The sequence below is a fragment of the Pteropus alecto genome, unplaced genomic scaffold, assembly GCF_000325575.1.
Source record: "Pteropus alecto unplaced genomic scaffold, ASM32557v1 scaffold88, whole genome shotgun sequence".
Taxonomy (NCBI): domain Eukaryota; kingdom Metazoa; phylum Chordata; class Mammalia; order Chiroptera; family Pteropodidae; genus Pteropus; species Pteropus alecto.
Genome location: NW_006494611.1, coordinates 15,402,917 through 15,419,676, shown reverse-complemented (window position 1 = coordinate 15,419,676; position 16,760 = coordinate 15,402,917). Strand labels below are relative to the sequence as shown.

General features: G+C 36.1%; 1 protein-coding gene and 1 pseudogene across 1 annotated transcript in view; both read left to right on the top strand.

Moving 5' to 3' along the window:
* The window catches only part of HECTD2 (HECT domain E3 ubiquitin protein ligase 2), a 74,152-nt gene that overhangs the window by 14,913 nt on the left and 42,479 nt on the right, over window positions 1-16,760 (top strand). Inside the window, exons 3-6 of the mRNA XM_006925954.2 lie at window positions 390-457; window positions 979-1,059; window positions 7,425-7,567; window positions 12,407-12,536. Of these exons, the coding sequence (XP_006926016.2) occupies window positions 390-457; window positions 979-1,059; window positions 7,425-7,567; window positions 12,407-12,536 (422 nt within the window). The remainder of the gene's footprint in view (window positions 1-389; window positions 458-978; window positions 1,060-7,424; window positions 7,568-12,406; window positions 12,537-16,760) is intronic.
* On the top strand, window positions 13,313-13,431 carry LOC112474281 (annotated as a pseudogene).

The following is a 16,760-nucleotide window of genomic DNA, read 5'->3' as shown; positions in this document are numbered from 1 at the left end:
CATCGGGGGGGAGGGCGAGGGGCGCCCTGGGGCCGTCGTCCTCTGGGGACCCCACGGGCCGCCCGGGGAGATGCGCCCTGACTGTCCTTCCTGCGGCCGAAATGAAAGAATTGTGCCTCGTGGACAGCCGCGAACACTTCGCCAGCTGCACCTTCCACCCTCGGGAAATGGGGTGGCCGGGTCCGCCGGCTGTTTTCGGTTATTTTCTGGGTTTGGGGGGGCCCCACTTTCTCTAAGGAAATGACCAGCATCTTGGAGTCGGCATTATCTGTTGGATAGGGATAAGGTGTCAGGCAGGCGGGACTGGGTTTTCCACTAAGCTGCCTGCCTACCTTTGGGGCGCCAAGATTATACCCTTTTCTTCGCTTTTCTTTCCCTTCCCCCTTAAGACTGAACGGGCTGTGCGGCGAATTTCCACTTAATTGTGACCTTCCAGTTGCTGTCAGAGTAGTGGGAGGTAGATGCCTCAGTGATGGTGTTATTTTTTCATATGGTTCAGACATGTGACGTAAGGTGGGGAGGCTTTTTAAACCTTTTTATTTTAACTCAAGTTATCTAAGCTTGACAGGGATGATTTCCCAGCTGGATTTTTTTTTAAGGATTATTTGGAGAGCACTCTCAGGCTTCAAACTACATATTGCCAGATGATGTAATGGCACAGGCCCCCCTTCCCTATTTTTACTGGTGGATATGACTCTGGTTACTTTGGCACACACAAAAAAGTAACCTCTGATTTTCGTGATTTTTATTTGACATAATGTTTAAATACTTTTCAAGAGTTTTCTTTGGTACATTTAAAGACCATCTCTTGTCATGCAGCTGTGAGTGACAAAACAGTAAAAGTTTAGAGAGCGTGATACATTTTTTTAATTCTTACTTGCAATTCATTTCTTAAAACCTCCCTCTTAAGTGACTAAGAACTTACTAAAATAACTCTTCTTTAAAAAAAGTATTGGGAATAATGTTTTCATTCTGTAGGTTTTTCAAAACTAAGGACTGATAACTGGAAATTGTTAGAGCAAGTTCGTCGTGTTAAATCGGTGCAGCTACATGTGGACAGTAATAAAATGACAAATTTAAAAATGTAGCTACGATTGACTGGTAAATTGGAATTACGTTTAGGAATTACTTTGGGAAATGCTTTGAAGGAATTTGTCACCCATCTGCTAGCAGAACCAGTTCCTTCTGTTGGTACCTTAGGCTTTCAGAGCTGATCTAGGAAGTTCTTAACTTGCAAATAAGCTAGTGTTTCAAGGGTTCATTTCTAAGTTGTTTAAAACGCTGAATGCATATACTTACAGAAACAGTTCTATGAATGGATTTAGGTCCTCAAGTAAGCACCCTCCCAAAAACATTTATCTCAGTGTAACTGAAAAATGGAAGGTTTGGAATAAAAACTTGGAGACATTGATACATTGTGGACACAGGTCTACAGACTGTTATCTGAAACTTGAGACATTGGAATTCAGAGTTTTTCAGATTTTAGAAAGGTAATTCAGTACATATATGTAATATCCACAGTGGGACCTTGGCCAGTTCCCCTGTAATCAAGTAAGTGAAGTGGATGTGTGTTCACACTAATTGAAGTGAAGTCAGACTGTAAGTAGCTTAATATCAGTTCAGATCAGGTTGGATTGTCAAAGTCAGGTCCATGTTTTGTCATCAAGTGAGTTACAAAAACTTTTCAGCTTTAAGAGTATGTAGGATTTTGGAAGTGTGAATAAAGGGTTATGGACTTGTACTACTAGTCAAACAGAAGACAGTTCAAGAAGTTTTGTTTTTTTTTAATCTTGACTTAAGCCTTGAAAAGACATAAGTTAAATTAGAAGAGGATAGGATGAATAGAAAACTTGAGATACTGAAGGCAATTTCTGGTGCCTTCCAAGGTCTTTCAGGGTTGGTAGCGTATTTTTTTTAATGACTTTTTAAATGACATTCAGAATTTATGGCTTTGTGAATTGACAGGTTTGCCATTAACACTCATATTTTGAGTCATGACAGAAGGAAAAAAGACTTTTTCTCAGCTTTTTCAGCAAGAGTTAGAAGAGCCACAGGGAAGATGAGGAACTTCTTGAGTGTGTGTGTGTGTGTACATGTGCACGCACGCTCGTGTATTTGTTAGACATTCTAGAGCTGGAATTCCGAGTTATAGCCTGAGTCAAGAAAGTATGTGCTTGGTCTCCCAGGGGGAAAGAAAGTCAGGAGACCTGTAGTGATTACTGAGTTCACCAGTAGGTGGGGAAGGCCTTGGTGGGAGGTTTGCCCACAGTGAAGGACAGAGGACTTGTCAAGTAGGTAGAAGGTGAGAGGAAGAATTTGAGGGAAAACATAAGGTATGTGGAGAGAATCTGAAGTCAATAACAAGAATGAAGTTTGTATACATTATGTCAGGTGTGTACAAATGGGCTTGTGGAGCTGCTGTGCCAAAATGTAACTACCAATTATTGAACATCTATTATGTTTAGCTTTGGGCTAGATGTTACATAGAGACAAGGTTTTTTGTTTGTTTGTTTTGTAAAGGTTTCTGCCTCAGTGTAGGCAGGGCTAACATATGAAGACATCACAAAGCAAAGCAGTGTGTAAAGGCCACAATGAGCCATAGAAACAATGTGCACTCTAGGAGATCAGAGAAAAGAAATCAATGTGTGCAGAACTGTGCAGAAAGGCCTTGAAGTAAAGGTAATTATTTAAGCTGGCTGGCCATTGAAGGATGATAGGACTTGGATGGGCAAAAGAAAGTGGGAAAAGCAATCCAGTGGGGAAAACAACATGAACAAGGCTTAAAAGGAAGAATTAGGGAGTAATAAAGCAAGCCCAATGGAAGCATGCTGGGGAATGTGTGGGAGGTGAGTAAGATTGCATGGGGGCTGGAGCCAGATTACTAGGCAAAGAAATTTGGACATTTTTTTCTGTGATTAGTGGGAAGCCATTGGAGTTTCTGAAATAGAGGAACAACATAATGAAACCATTGGTAGTGATTAGAGGTAGTTAGACCAGAGGAGGGAGGAGGAAGGGTGCGAAGGAAGGAGCTTTGAAGTTCATCCCTGAGATGGTCGGTGCATCCACCAGGGTGGTGGCCATGTGATAAGGTGAAAGGGATTGAAGAATCCACACGATGTGGAACCTAGCTAGATAACAGGAATGAAAGAGAAAGATTGGTAAAGACAAGATTTTAGTTTCCAGATGAGTTCTTTCCGAGAAAAATATTTACATAAAAAGACAGTCCACCCAACATCATTGCAAATAAACGTATGCATGTGTGAACTTACATAAACCCTGACTATCTAGGTGTTTAGAACAATCTTATATATAGAAAATCTTGTGCCCTTCATTCGTTATGTTCTAAGCAAGAGGTGAGATGGCAAAGAATGAAAGCTACAGTGGCAAAGGCATTTTAAGCAATTTAGTAAACCATGGATATTACAAAAATACACCATACATATACATACATATATACATATATTTCCCTTCTTTTTCTCCTGGTTTTTTTTCCTAGTATAGTTTAGTCTATGGGTAAAGGATCCCCTCTTGCTGCAAAAATGTTAGACTCCTAAGCCTTCTATGAATAACTGGTTGTTCCTAAGTTGATATTTGTAACTTGGTGACATTTTGTACGTGGTCAAAAAACATTTTTGGGGGAATGATTGTAATAAATCAATGTGCCCCTTGAAAATAGAAATTACTGAAATTTTACTAATTCAGTTGAATTGAAAAGTCAATCTGAAGTTTAAGCCAACTCATAAAAGAAAGCTATATTTCAAATTAACTTGGTTTTGATCCAGATGTTCTTACTAAAGAAGAAATTGGTTGAAGAATTGTAACTGCAGCAAAGTGCAAATTTTAAAGGTAGTGTTTTACTGCATAATAACCTATTGATGCAATTTCTTCTTTTCCTGTGTTATAAATTAAGTGAATAAAATCTCTTATGCCACCTTGCCTTCCCAATAAGTCCTGAAATTTCTGAGCTCCAGGACCAACATTTCTTTTATATTAAGTCATGTTAATCTTCTGTTTTTTTTGTAAGATTAATTATATTTTGACTTTTTTTGGTGTCACAATTTTATTTCAGAATCCACATCCTTTTTCCTAGTCTCCTTTGAGAGATGTGGTTTATACCACCTAAAGAAAGCAGTTCCATTTGGGCTGGTGTTTAGTCTGGGAGGGAAGTTCTCACCTTGAAAGTAGCTAACTTTTCACATCATAATAGAAGGATGTAGAACAAAGTTAACACTTCTGATTTTATAACCCGGCATCCTACCAGGGAACTGTGAAGAAACATGCAAGAAAGAAAAACAAAATATCTTTACCCAGTAACAGGGCCTTAAAATAGTTTCCTTTGTAGACTCTCAATACGTTTGAGACCTCTTATTTGATGTAGCCATAACTGGTAGTTTAGATCAGTTTGTTTAAAAATATAACGCATACACATAATAATTTTTAAGAGTATAAAGCAGAATCTCTTAAATGCCTTTTATTTTAACTTAAAACATATAAAGGGGATTTTTTTTTCACCAATATTTTGACACAATAACTTTTGCTCAGTATCTCAGGAAGCCACTCACACTCTTATAAAGTAGTTTTTCTACGCATCATAGGTAGTCCCTGGACTCATTGAGACTGAAGTACTTAATCTATTACCAAAATATTCATCTTGGATTTGAAAAACAAATTTCAGATGTGGCCAAAAGTGTTCAAATTGCCATTGTCCCTACATACATATCAGAAATTATCAAAGCAAGAAACTCAGTTTTTATTCATTCAAGCATCTTTTATTCTTCATCTATAGAGTATTTTTTATTGTACTTAAATTTGTTACCTTTCTACAAATCCCTTCTTCCAAAATGATGCAGGGGGACTATGAATCAGAATTATAATTCTATTCTTTTTTTTCCTAAGATTGTATGTCAGGTTGGATCTAGTTTAGGAAAATCTATCTAGATCAGCTCTGTCCAGTTGGAATATAATGTGAACAGCATATGTAATTTAAAATTTTCTAATAGCCACATTAAAAGGAATAAAAATAAAGACGTAAAATTAACTTTAATATTTTTATTTAATGCTACATATCCAGAAACTTATTACCATTTCAACATTTAATCAGTGTACATGCTTAATGAGATATTTTATCTTTGTCATACTAAGTCTTTGAAAATTGTGTATTTTACACCTACTAGATATCTTGATTTGAACTAGCACATTTAAAATGCTTGCTAGCCACATGTGGCAAATGGCCATCTTAGACTGCATATGTAAATGGTATCTTCTCATTCTCCCAAGATTTCTTAAATTCACTCTTAGTTCTAATTACCATTTATCCCTATTGTGGCCATTCTCAAAGTATGGTCCTTCACATCCTTTGGAGGTCTATGATGTCAAAACTACTCTTACAGAGATACCAAGGTGTTATTTGTCTTGTCTTGTTCCCAAAGTTCTTTTATGACTTTACAGTGTAGTTTTCTAAAGGCTTCATGAGACATGATATTACAAAAAACTGAATGCAGAAGCAGGTACAAGAATCCAGATATTAAAAAATGGATTTACAAAATGTAAAACAGTGCCATTCTTCTCACTTTCTTGTTTGGGAAAATAGTTATTTTTCCATAAATGGGTTTATTGTTATTTTAAAAGAATTAGTACATGCACACAACAATCTTTAATAGTGTCGAGAAGTCCTGAGACCAGAAAGTTTGAGAATCACTACCCCAGTGTATGTTGAATTTCCTTTGTACTATTACTATTAATGCTCTTTATTTGGCATTATCAATGACAGCTATTCTATGTAAGTGAATTTTCCAACTAACCAAGTGTTACTGGATATTTTAAAATGTCCGCTCATTTCTTGAAGATAGCACTTTCTAAAACACATTATATACATCTCTTCTTAAATATAAGATGCTATAATTGAATATATCCTGGTGACTGAATCACCTGCATTCACAGCCGACCTAACCAAAGTGCAGTCCACCAAACTATGCATTTGTCGTATGCTGTCTCTTCGGTAAATAAAACTTGTGCCAGTCTGACTTATCTAAATAGATATCTAGAATGTGACATTAATTTTCACTTGACATAGTTTAAAATGCAAGCATTTAACTTTGTTTGCAAAATTAGTTTAAAATGTTGCGAATAATGAAATTTGTAAACGTAGAAATTCAATTTAAAATATTTTAACTCAGGGACTCAAACATATTAAGATATTATGGCTTTTAAAAGTGTTTCATGATAAAACAGCCAGCAATTATTCTTTTATCAAAGATTGTTTTAGAATGTGAACAAAAATGTTTTATCTTCTAAGGCAGTTTCTGGGAATAGAAGATGAGCAAAGTAAGTTTTACCAGAATTTTGAATTTAATGGAACTTGGTGTTCAATACAAAAACTATCATGGAAAACCATGAATATCTTTCTTATTGGCATCTGATAGAAAAATATGGTAAGGAAATCAGAAATTGAACTCCGATATAGTCTGTTCCTCAGTGAAGGTTGAAAACAGGTATTTAATTGTATTAAAATAAAATTTTAAATAAGGTTGACAGTATTTAATTATATATTAACAGGAGCAGAACAGGTACTCAATAAGTATTTGTCTATTTAAACTTTTTGAAATAATTTTATATTGTAATCTTACATATACTCTATGTGCTTATATAATCAAAAAGACCACTGAGGTTCATGTTAGGTACTTGTGAAATATCTTTGATTAGTTATGTAATTACTACGTAAAATTTTTCTGCTGTTTATTAAACTCGTGGTTAGCCTCTGCCTAGAGAGTCAAGTCTACTATTTATTATACCAGATTTAAATATTTTGAGTTTTTTCCCTCAATGAATTCTTAAAGTGTTTTTTTCTCCCTGTGTTCCCTGTTTGTACTTATCTTCAGTCTATAACAGCTGGTTGGGTATCTGCTACTATCTATCCTTCAGCACATCCAGCCCACTGTTTGTAGACTGGCCGCATTCCAGGACTTCATCTTTGGTGTTCTCCTTCTGTGGGACTCATAGATAGCACTGTCAAAACTCATGGGAAACCAGATGTAATAACTGTGGTAGATCCGATTCTTACAAGACTTGTAATGTTCTCTAACCTTTAATTTACTCTGAAGTTTAATGTCATATTAATACCCAACAGCTTCTTGATTTGATTCTCTAATTTTTAATCAGTTTACCATTGTACAGCATGCTGCCCCATTTTTCCTCATGAAAGTATTAGGTTATGTGTAAGATTTCTCTTGTAGAAGCTAGTATGGGGTAACTGCTCTTTTGGCATTTTTTTATGAATCTAGTGCACTGTCAACCTATAAAATTGTCCACGAGTAATTTCATGCCATCTCGAGTATAAAGTATCAAGAGCACAGTCATCTTACAAACAAGAGACTGACTAGACCAAGAATCTTATTTCATGTTTTTTGAGCTATTTTGATTACAAGGAACAGAAAATCAGGCCATTTATGCCTCCTTTTGGAAAAGGAGAATTTACTGGAATGATGCATGTAGATTAGAACCAGAACCAGAACGCAAACAAGAACAAAAACTGGCTGCTCGTTGTGCATCTGCTCTTCTCTCACTTTTGGTTAGTCACTCTTTTCCATATTCCTCCATCTAAAATCTGGAAAGACCTCCTGACTGACATACTAGGAAACATCAATGCCCTTGATATCAGGCCACCTAATAAGTAGCCACACAGCCTACAGATGGCCGCCCATAAGTAGAGTGCCTGTGCCTATCTTTGCTCCAGTCATGGCCATTCCTGCACGAAGAATAACAGTAATGCTGTGGGGACCGTGGAAGTGAGCACTGGATTCGGCAGCCATGATAACATGCTCAGTGTACCCTCCCTCAAACCTTTGTCCCTTTCCAGCCACTGGCCTTTCTCCCCTTCTGTAAAGCTTCTGGACACAGCAATCTCTGCTCATTGCTTTCATTTTCTAAGTTCCCATTCATCTGTCAGTCCATTTCATAATAGTTTCTGCCACCACTATTCTCCTAAATCTGTTGCCTCCACTGTCCCCATGATTTCATAGTTGCTGATTCTCACCAGCACATTTTAGACCTATCTACTCTTTCATCATTTAATATTGTTGACCACTTTAAAAAAAAAAACTTTATCCTTAGTTTTAACACATCACCTTGGATATTGGATATCTTATCTCTTCGTCCATTCATTCTTAATCTCTTTGTCAGCTCATATTATATATGCCAACATTTCCCATGGTTCTGTCCTTATATTAGTTTTGCATAATAATTGCTGCATAACAGCAGCATAATGATAACCCTATCAATTAGAAAAGAAAATCATTATTTTAGTATGAGAAGCATGTTTTTGCCTGGTGAGCATTATTAGTTCCTCTTTTAATCACTCACAAATCACATATTTATATAAACCAGTCTAGGCTTCAAGTTTTCATATATTCTTAAATCATATGCTCTCTTCTTTATGAAGGGATGTTAGAGTATGTCTGTTCTCCTGAAATTTGAAATGAGGCATTTTAGTTTGTTCATTTCATTCATTTGTAACTTAAGGAAGGGGTTTCTGATTCTCATTATGTTTCACATTCAGACCTGAACTAGCTGTAACCATTTTGCCATTGCTTTGGCCCAGGCTGCCATTCTTTTTCATTCTCTATATCTACTGTTCCACTTCAGACCTCATGTCCTCCAGTAGCCCTGGGTTAGCTTCTTGTATTACTCTACTTCAGTCTATTCCTATACTGCTGCCAGAGTGATTTTTCTAAGGTACAGATAAGATCATGTCACTCCCTGCTTATAAGTCATCAGTGATTTTTCTCTCTCCCCTTCCAGGATATGTTTTTGGCCCCAGAGACCGGTTTCATGGAAGACAATTTTTCCACGGACTGGGCAGGGCAGAGAGGGATAGTTTCAGACAGATTCAAACACATTACATTTATTGTACACTTTATTTCTATTATTATTACATTGTAATATATAATGAAATAATTATACAACTCATCATAATGCAGAATCAGATGCCACGAGATACAGCTGTATAATTGAAGTAAATCAATTCAATTGCCACTATAAAGCCTGCCACCAGATTCAGCTTAATTGTTCCTGGCCACTCACTGGTGGGTTTTGATATGAGTCTGCAAGCAATTGATTTATTATGGTCTCTGTGCAGTCAGACCTCTCTGCTAATGTTAACTTGTATTTGCAGCTGCTCACCAGTGCTAGCATCACTGCCTCAGCTCCATCTCAGATCATTAGGCATTAGATTCACATGTGCGGTTCACACTTGAGTTCACACTCCTATAAGAGTCTAACGCCTGATGATCTGAGGTGGCGCTGGGCAGCGGCTACAAATACAGATGAAGCTTTGCTGGCTCGCTGCTCACTTCCTGCTGTGTGTCCCAGTTCCGGTTGGGGACCCTTGCTGTAGCATGAAGGCTTCATGGTATGGTCCCTGCCTGCCTTTCCAGTCTTATCTCATTGGACCATTTGTTGTTTCTGATTCTATATTCCAACTAAATTGTTCCCTAAATCCTGTTATTGCTCAGTCTTAGATAACATCGTGACAATTTCCAATGAAAAAAGGCCCGTGATGTATTAAGTTATTGTAGATATTTATAGCTAAGTTAAACAAAGCTCTATACTGAGGGGCCATTCACTGACCTCATTTTGCAAATCAGTTACTTTTGTTGATTACCATGTGTAAATCGAATATATAGTGCATCAAATTTGGCATTTGTTCTCACTGTAATTTAAGATATTCTGATAGAATAAAACATACAAATAAGCAAACTTGGCCCCAAGCGTTAATAAAATTCTTACTTAAGTATTCTGATATTTATGGCAAGGAATGACTTGCTTATTCAAATGTATAGTTTATTTTGATTTTATTTTCCTATTTTATTTTATTTATTCCTTGAACTTACCAAGATTACACAAATTATGTTATTTACTAAAACTGTTTCATAGAAAAGTGCTGCATCTTACTGTCTTATTTATCTCTTTCTCCAATTTTCTATGTCTACATATGTCTACATTGGGAATCTACATTATAAATTTACTAGAAAAGAAAACCGATAGTTGTTAAATGGCTTTGTTGATTGAATCAGTTACTTCTTATTTTTCATTATTTGAAGATTCCACAAGTGAACTAAGCAATGCCCTTTGGGACCTCCTTTTATTAAGAAGGGGTAGAGGAAGGGGGAGGAAAATAAAATATTGAGTCTTTCCTAGATTGCTAGGACATCAGAGGTTTCCCTGAAGTACACTGTTTTTCTGCTTATGTTAATTTCCTCTTGTTAGGCGAGTTGCTCCTGAAGCTATTAAATTTCATTCAGTATATATCTATGAAAGTAGAGGAGACAATATCAGCCACAAGGGGTTGCTGTGAAAACAGGTAGATATGTATAACATACCTACTATCACATAATAAACCCTTAATGCATGATAGTTACTATAGGAAGGGACTCTGAGATTTAGTTGTTCAAAAGAGTACAGATTTCAGGGTCATTCAGACTAGAATTGGAATTCCCAGTTACCAGCTTCGTGGACTTGGGCATAGTACTTCAATTTCTTCATTGTTAAAATGGGGTGTAATTAAATTTGTCACAGAATGTTGTATTAAGGCACCTACTAGAGTAGTAGGCATTTAGCAAGTATTCAATAAATGACTTGGAGTATGTTATTAGCACAGAAATAATCATTTATTGAGCACCATTTGTGCTGTAGTTTCTGTACGAGACCCTAGATATTGTCTATAATTCTGAAATGTCAGCTCGATAACTAAAATCTATTAGGAGACTACTTTATTTTAGTTAGGCAATATGTTTAACTTTTATAGTCTAGGTGTAGGCTAATTCTAACACAAATATTAACTCAGTTCACTGAGCCTAAATCTAGCCAAGAAACAAGCAAAAACAAGTTAACTTTACTAATCTTTTTAAAAGAGAAATTTAATAAATTTACTCGAAAGTGCAGGATTTAGCATAAGTTTCAATGGATGTCAAGCTCTGTGATGAATAAGGAATTTCTAGTCCAGTATGAAGGACCAATAGGAGGACAAGTATAATTTCAGTAGAATAATTTAAATTACAAGCATAAATAAGAGTGATTTTTTTATGGAAATGATGATTACCAGAAAAAACTGCAGAGAAGTTATGATAGACTAGCTTATGCTGCATTTACAAAGTAGCCCCAAGTTTCAGTGTTTGAAAACTGTAAAGGTTTATTTATTGATAATGGTATAATTTAATATTGGTCAGAGTGGCTCAGGGACCCAAGCTGATGAATGCTCTAACAGCTCAACTTGTAACCCCCATGGTTGTCTCGGTGGAGGAAGAGAGGAGCTGGACATTTGCCCACCTTAACGCCTTAAACACATTTGTACTTCCTGGTTCACAAAAGTCATTTCTACTTGTGGCCTGTTAGAATTACTTATTAACCAGATGGCTCCATCTATCTGTAAGAGAATGGGTAATATGGAAGGGTGAATATTTGGTGAGGAGAAATGTTTTTGCTATGTGGTATATAAACTCATTCTAAAAAGGTAGATTGAAATCAGGCTGATGAATGAGGAAAGAGGAGATGAAGAAGAAATTCTCATTTAAAGAAGTGAACATTAAGAAGTAAACTACTGTATTCTATTAAGCATTTGGAAGTTGTAGCATGGCGTAAGCTGGAAAGAGCTGAAAATAAGCCCCGAGGTAACTATACAGGTGAATACCATACTGGTAATATAATGCGATTTTTTTATAATTATAAAAACAGATTCATTACACCTCATGAATTTTATAGTTAATTTGTGGAAAGCGTGTTAATAGATTCTATGCTATGGGAAGACTGCTCTGTTATCTGCACCTAAGGATCCCCAAGTGCTTGGCACTATTTTTTTAAAATCTTGGTCCATCCAAAGGAGAATCACAGTGCTTAGAAAGAAATGAACTCTAAAGGGTTCATCTTTTTACCTGAACTTTCACAGTTGCATCAAAAGAGAATAAAACCTTCAATGAATCAACCTGCGAAGTATCACATGCATGTTAACTATTGGAAATAATTGTGGAGATCAGAAAAACAGTGTTATCTAAATACAGAGTTAAAATAACAGTTAACATGGATAGAGCATGTACTTTGTACAAGGAGCTGTGCTAATTATTTTATACACATTACCTCAATTAAAACCCACACTAACCCTGTGAGGAATCTACTCTTATTATCTCCGTTTCCAAACTTTATTAATTTATAAGCAGTTCAATGATATGACTTGTCGTTTTATACCTAAAACAGTTTGGTCCTAGAAAAGGTAAGTCAAAGTTATATACATGTTTTACCTACCATATATGTATCACAAATTAAAATCTCTATTATAAATGTTTTTGATTTCTGCAATAAAATAATTTAAATATAGCTAGTGGGAATTATGCTGCAATGTTAACTTTTCTGTTTTTAGGGTTTGGACAGAGGATCCAAAGGCCAAATTTCCACTTTCAGCAGTTTTATTTCAACTGTTAGCCAGAAGAAAGAAGCCACTGAAAACAGAAGTTCACCTACACATCTTGTTTTCCCTAACATCAGGAATGGTAAAAAAAAAAAAATGCACATAGTCTACATATCTTGGCTGAAAGTATACTTTCAAACTATTAAAAAAGTAGACAATTATTCAGCATTGTTTTGGTAGGTCTATTAATTTAAACAATAAGAAAAAGAAATAGGCTGTATAAGTATTTACGAGAAGAAGCAAAATCATTACACTTTGGTGAATTTTACCTAGAGTAAGAAGATGAAATATGAAGCTTATGAATAATAAGAAAGTTTGTTTAGGGAGCCAGACATAATGAAAATATAAGAAGATTTAATAGGTGTCCTTTATTTGAACAGTAATTAGAAGATTTGACAGAAAATATATTAAATACTTAGAAATAAACCTAAAAGAAAATGAGCAAAACTTATATGAAGAAAACGATAAAACTTAATTGAAAGACTAAAAGATGGTTTGAATGGAAAAACTTAACATAAATATTAGAGATGTCAGGTATATCCAACTTACTCTCTACATTTAATAAAATTTTCAACAGTTTTTTTGGAGAAACTTAAGAAAATGATGCTGTATTTGGTCAATAGGAATAAATGCCTGAAAGGATGCAAGAAAAAAAAAAATGAGGGAGCTCATTTCTCATGGTACCGTATATTATAAAGCTGAATTAATGATAGCATTGCCACCAAGACAGCCAATAGATGGAGCTAGATTAGTAAAAAAATATTGTATACAAATGATATTAAATTATTCAAAAAATTGAATTAGGCCAACTGGCTTACCTGTTGAAAATAATAACTTTAGATTTTTTAAAAAGCTATAGTCTACAGCCATGCCACCCTGAACAAGCCCGAACCCGTCTGATCTCAGAAGCTAATCAGGGTCAGGCCTGGTTAGTACTTGGATGGGAGACCACCTAGGAAGACCAGGTGTTGTAGACATGAAAAATAAAAAAATAAGGGATCATAAGCTGACAAGGTTCTTGCAATCTATAAGGTCAACCAAGGGTTGCCTCGCCTAAATAAATAAATAATAAAAACTATAAAAGTACTAGAAGAAAACTCAGGAGATAATTTTTATAATAAAATTCTTGGAATGACAACAGTGCCCAAAACCAAAAAACCAAAAATTGGTAAGTTCGAATACATGAGAAAATTGACAACTTCTTTAGGAATTTTAAAAAGTCATAAAGGACATCTCAGTGAAAAACATATCTTTGACTCATAAAGATCATTAATAAATCCATTAAATGAACATTCCAATAGAATAAAAAAGCAAAGGGTATGAACAGACCAATCAGAAAAGGAAACATGAATAGTTAATATACATGTGAAAAGAAGCTCGATCTCACTAGCATTTAAAGAAATACAAATTAAAACGAGTTAACATTGCCCAACTCAGCTGCAGAGAATGAAAGAATTTATATCTGTAGTGTTGTCTAAAGAGTGTGAAAATTGGTACTTTTATGGGTCTTGGAAATTGATACAACCTTTCTGGAAGGCACATTATTGACATATAATCAGATTTTTAAGTGTCCGTGTACTCACTGACCCAGTAATTCCATTTCTAGGAACTTATTCTAAGGAAATAACATAGATACAAAGACATATGGAAAAAATGTACATCGTTTAAAATAGAGGTATTTAAGGCAATGTAATGAATTGGTTAACTAAATTATGGTAATCCATATTGTATATACTATGCCTCTATTAAGAAAAATGTGATATGTATATAAAGTGTCTAGGAGAAATTCCCAAAATACATTGTGAAATGAAAAACACAAGTTACACAATAATAGGTAGAATATGACTCCAATTTTTTAAGTGTAGGCAAATCTTTTTTATTTCTTTGAGCACATAGGAGATATGGAAGGATGCCCACCAATCTATTAATGATATCCTCCGGAAAGTAGGATTGGGTGTATATTATTAATATGTTCTATTTCTGTATACAACTCTACATAGTTTTATCACAGGAAATGTATACTACTCACATAATTTTAAGTACCCCTTGCTCTGTAATAAGACAAAACAAACCTGCAAAGGTTTAAATGTCCCTCACACCAGAACAGAACTTAGAAATGTTTAAGGATGTAGTTTCTGGTTAATTGCCTGTGTCCGTAAACTGCATATGGCATAAATTATTTCTGCACAGATTTTCTGTTGACACTCCAAGATAGTGCTAGACCTATTCTCCACTCTGGTAGGTTAGTATTTACATTATCTCATTTATCAACTTTGTTTCTGATAACTTCTTTCTTCCATCACTTACACACACATACACACACACTTATTCCATCACTTCAGTCTTACCCCAAGGAAGCACCAGTCTTTATATGTCACAGTCCCCCAACCCACAACAAAACAAACGAACCTATAATTGTGTGATAGCATTATAGAAATAAAGAAAATGAACCTGAGGTAGAAATTATTTTCCCATTTTAAGGGTTAGGAAACTTAAGCCACAAAGAGTTTTAAGTGACTGGTCCTGAATTAATTTACAGAGCTAGTGAATGGCAGAGACAGAAAAGGGAAGAGAACCAAAAGTAGTTTTGAATAATGCCTTCTTTAAATGGAGTATTGGTGAAAAAAAAAGAAGTGAGCCCTGAAGGAGTTAGAATCAGGTTGTTCTATGACTTGGAAATCAAAGGAAAATAAAAATTTTTAAAGAAGATCTGGTTAACAGTGTCAGTGCAAGAGAGGACAAGATGAGTAAGCACTGAGACAAAGACAATTTGTTGGTTAATGTGTTCACTGGTGACTTAAGAACAGTTCAGTAGGATGGTTTAGTAGGAGAATTCATATTATAAGAAGTTAAGGGCAGATTAGTTTTGAGGATGTAGGGGCAATGTAGACTTGCCTTTAGAGTATCTTGAACTGAAAGAAAAAAGAGAACAGTGGAATCTCAGTATTATGGTTAAGAGAAAAATCTAATAGAGGGAGAGACTAAAGTTGCAGTAGGAACATAGAATAATAAAATGAACAGATAGAATCAATAAGCGGTGTGAGGATGGGATTAAGGAAGAATACATGCATAAGGGCTGAGATGTTGGCTCCAGCAAGGAGAGAAGGGCACTTCTTGCTCAGACTATGGAACAGAGGGAAGAGGGGCAGCAGGAGGAGGAAATGGAAGTAGGAAACACTTCTTGCCTTGAATTCAATAGTCTCCTCAGAGGGCTGCTGTAACAAAGTACCACAAACGTCAACAACAGAAATTTATTCTCTCATGGTTCTGGAAGCCAGAAGTCTAAAATCCAAGTGTTGGCAGGACTGGTTTCTTTTGAAGGTTCTGAGGGAGAATCTATTCCACACCTCTCTCCTATATTCGGGTGGTTGCCAACAGCCCTTGCTGTTCCCTGGCTTTTAGATGCCTCACTCCAGTCTCTGCCTGGACATGGCATTCTCCCCTGTAGGTCTTTTGGTGTCCAAATTTCTCTCTCCTTATAAGGACACCAGTCACTGCATTAGGACCCACCCTAATCCAGTTTGACTTTATCTTAAATTGATTATGTCTGCAAAGACCCTATTTCCAAATAAGGCCACATTCGCAGGTCCTGGTGTTTTGTACTTCAGCAGAACTTTTTGGTGGACATAGTTCAGCCCACAACAGAGAGTTAGGAACCTTAAGACCATTGATTCCACACCAAGTCCTATAATCTATTCCGTCTATACTAATCTCATGATCTCTGAAGCCAGCTTCCCAGCTTGTATGCCCACAACCTGCCTGCCTCCTTGGGTTGGTGTATTAACTCTGACTTCGGTCTGCTTATTGAGCTCCCACCACTTGTCTGTTTCCCTCTCCTCTGTGCCAGTGTATGGAGTCTGGACTCATCCCCAACCTGAAGTTGGAGTATTTGTACACAGCACTTTAGAGGACTAGACCTCTTAGACTTCCTTTATCTTATCGAAACTCCTTGTACTGACTTCTAGCTGTTCTGTCTGGATGCAGCCTGAATTCAGGTGTGACATGGAGTTTCTATGTCAGGGCTGCTGCAGGAAGAATTCTTTTATTGAATGGCAAGTTAGATTAAGTCTTCGAAATGTAAGCATGTTTATAATTCCTTGATCTTTTGGGAAACCTCTGTTACTTGCCAGTAAGATTGTTTCCTCAATGATGGCGTCATTCCTGGCAGTTAGTACATTTACTCCCTCTTCTCTGGTAGCAGGACCTATGCTGGGTATTCTCTAACAGCTTGTCTCTCCATCTGATCTTCAAGTGGTATTAGAGAAGCTGCAAAAGCCCAGCGTGGGCTTACCTAACAGCTGAGGGA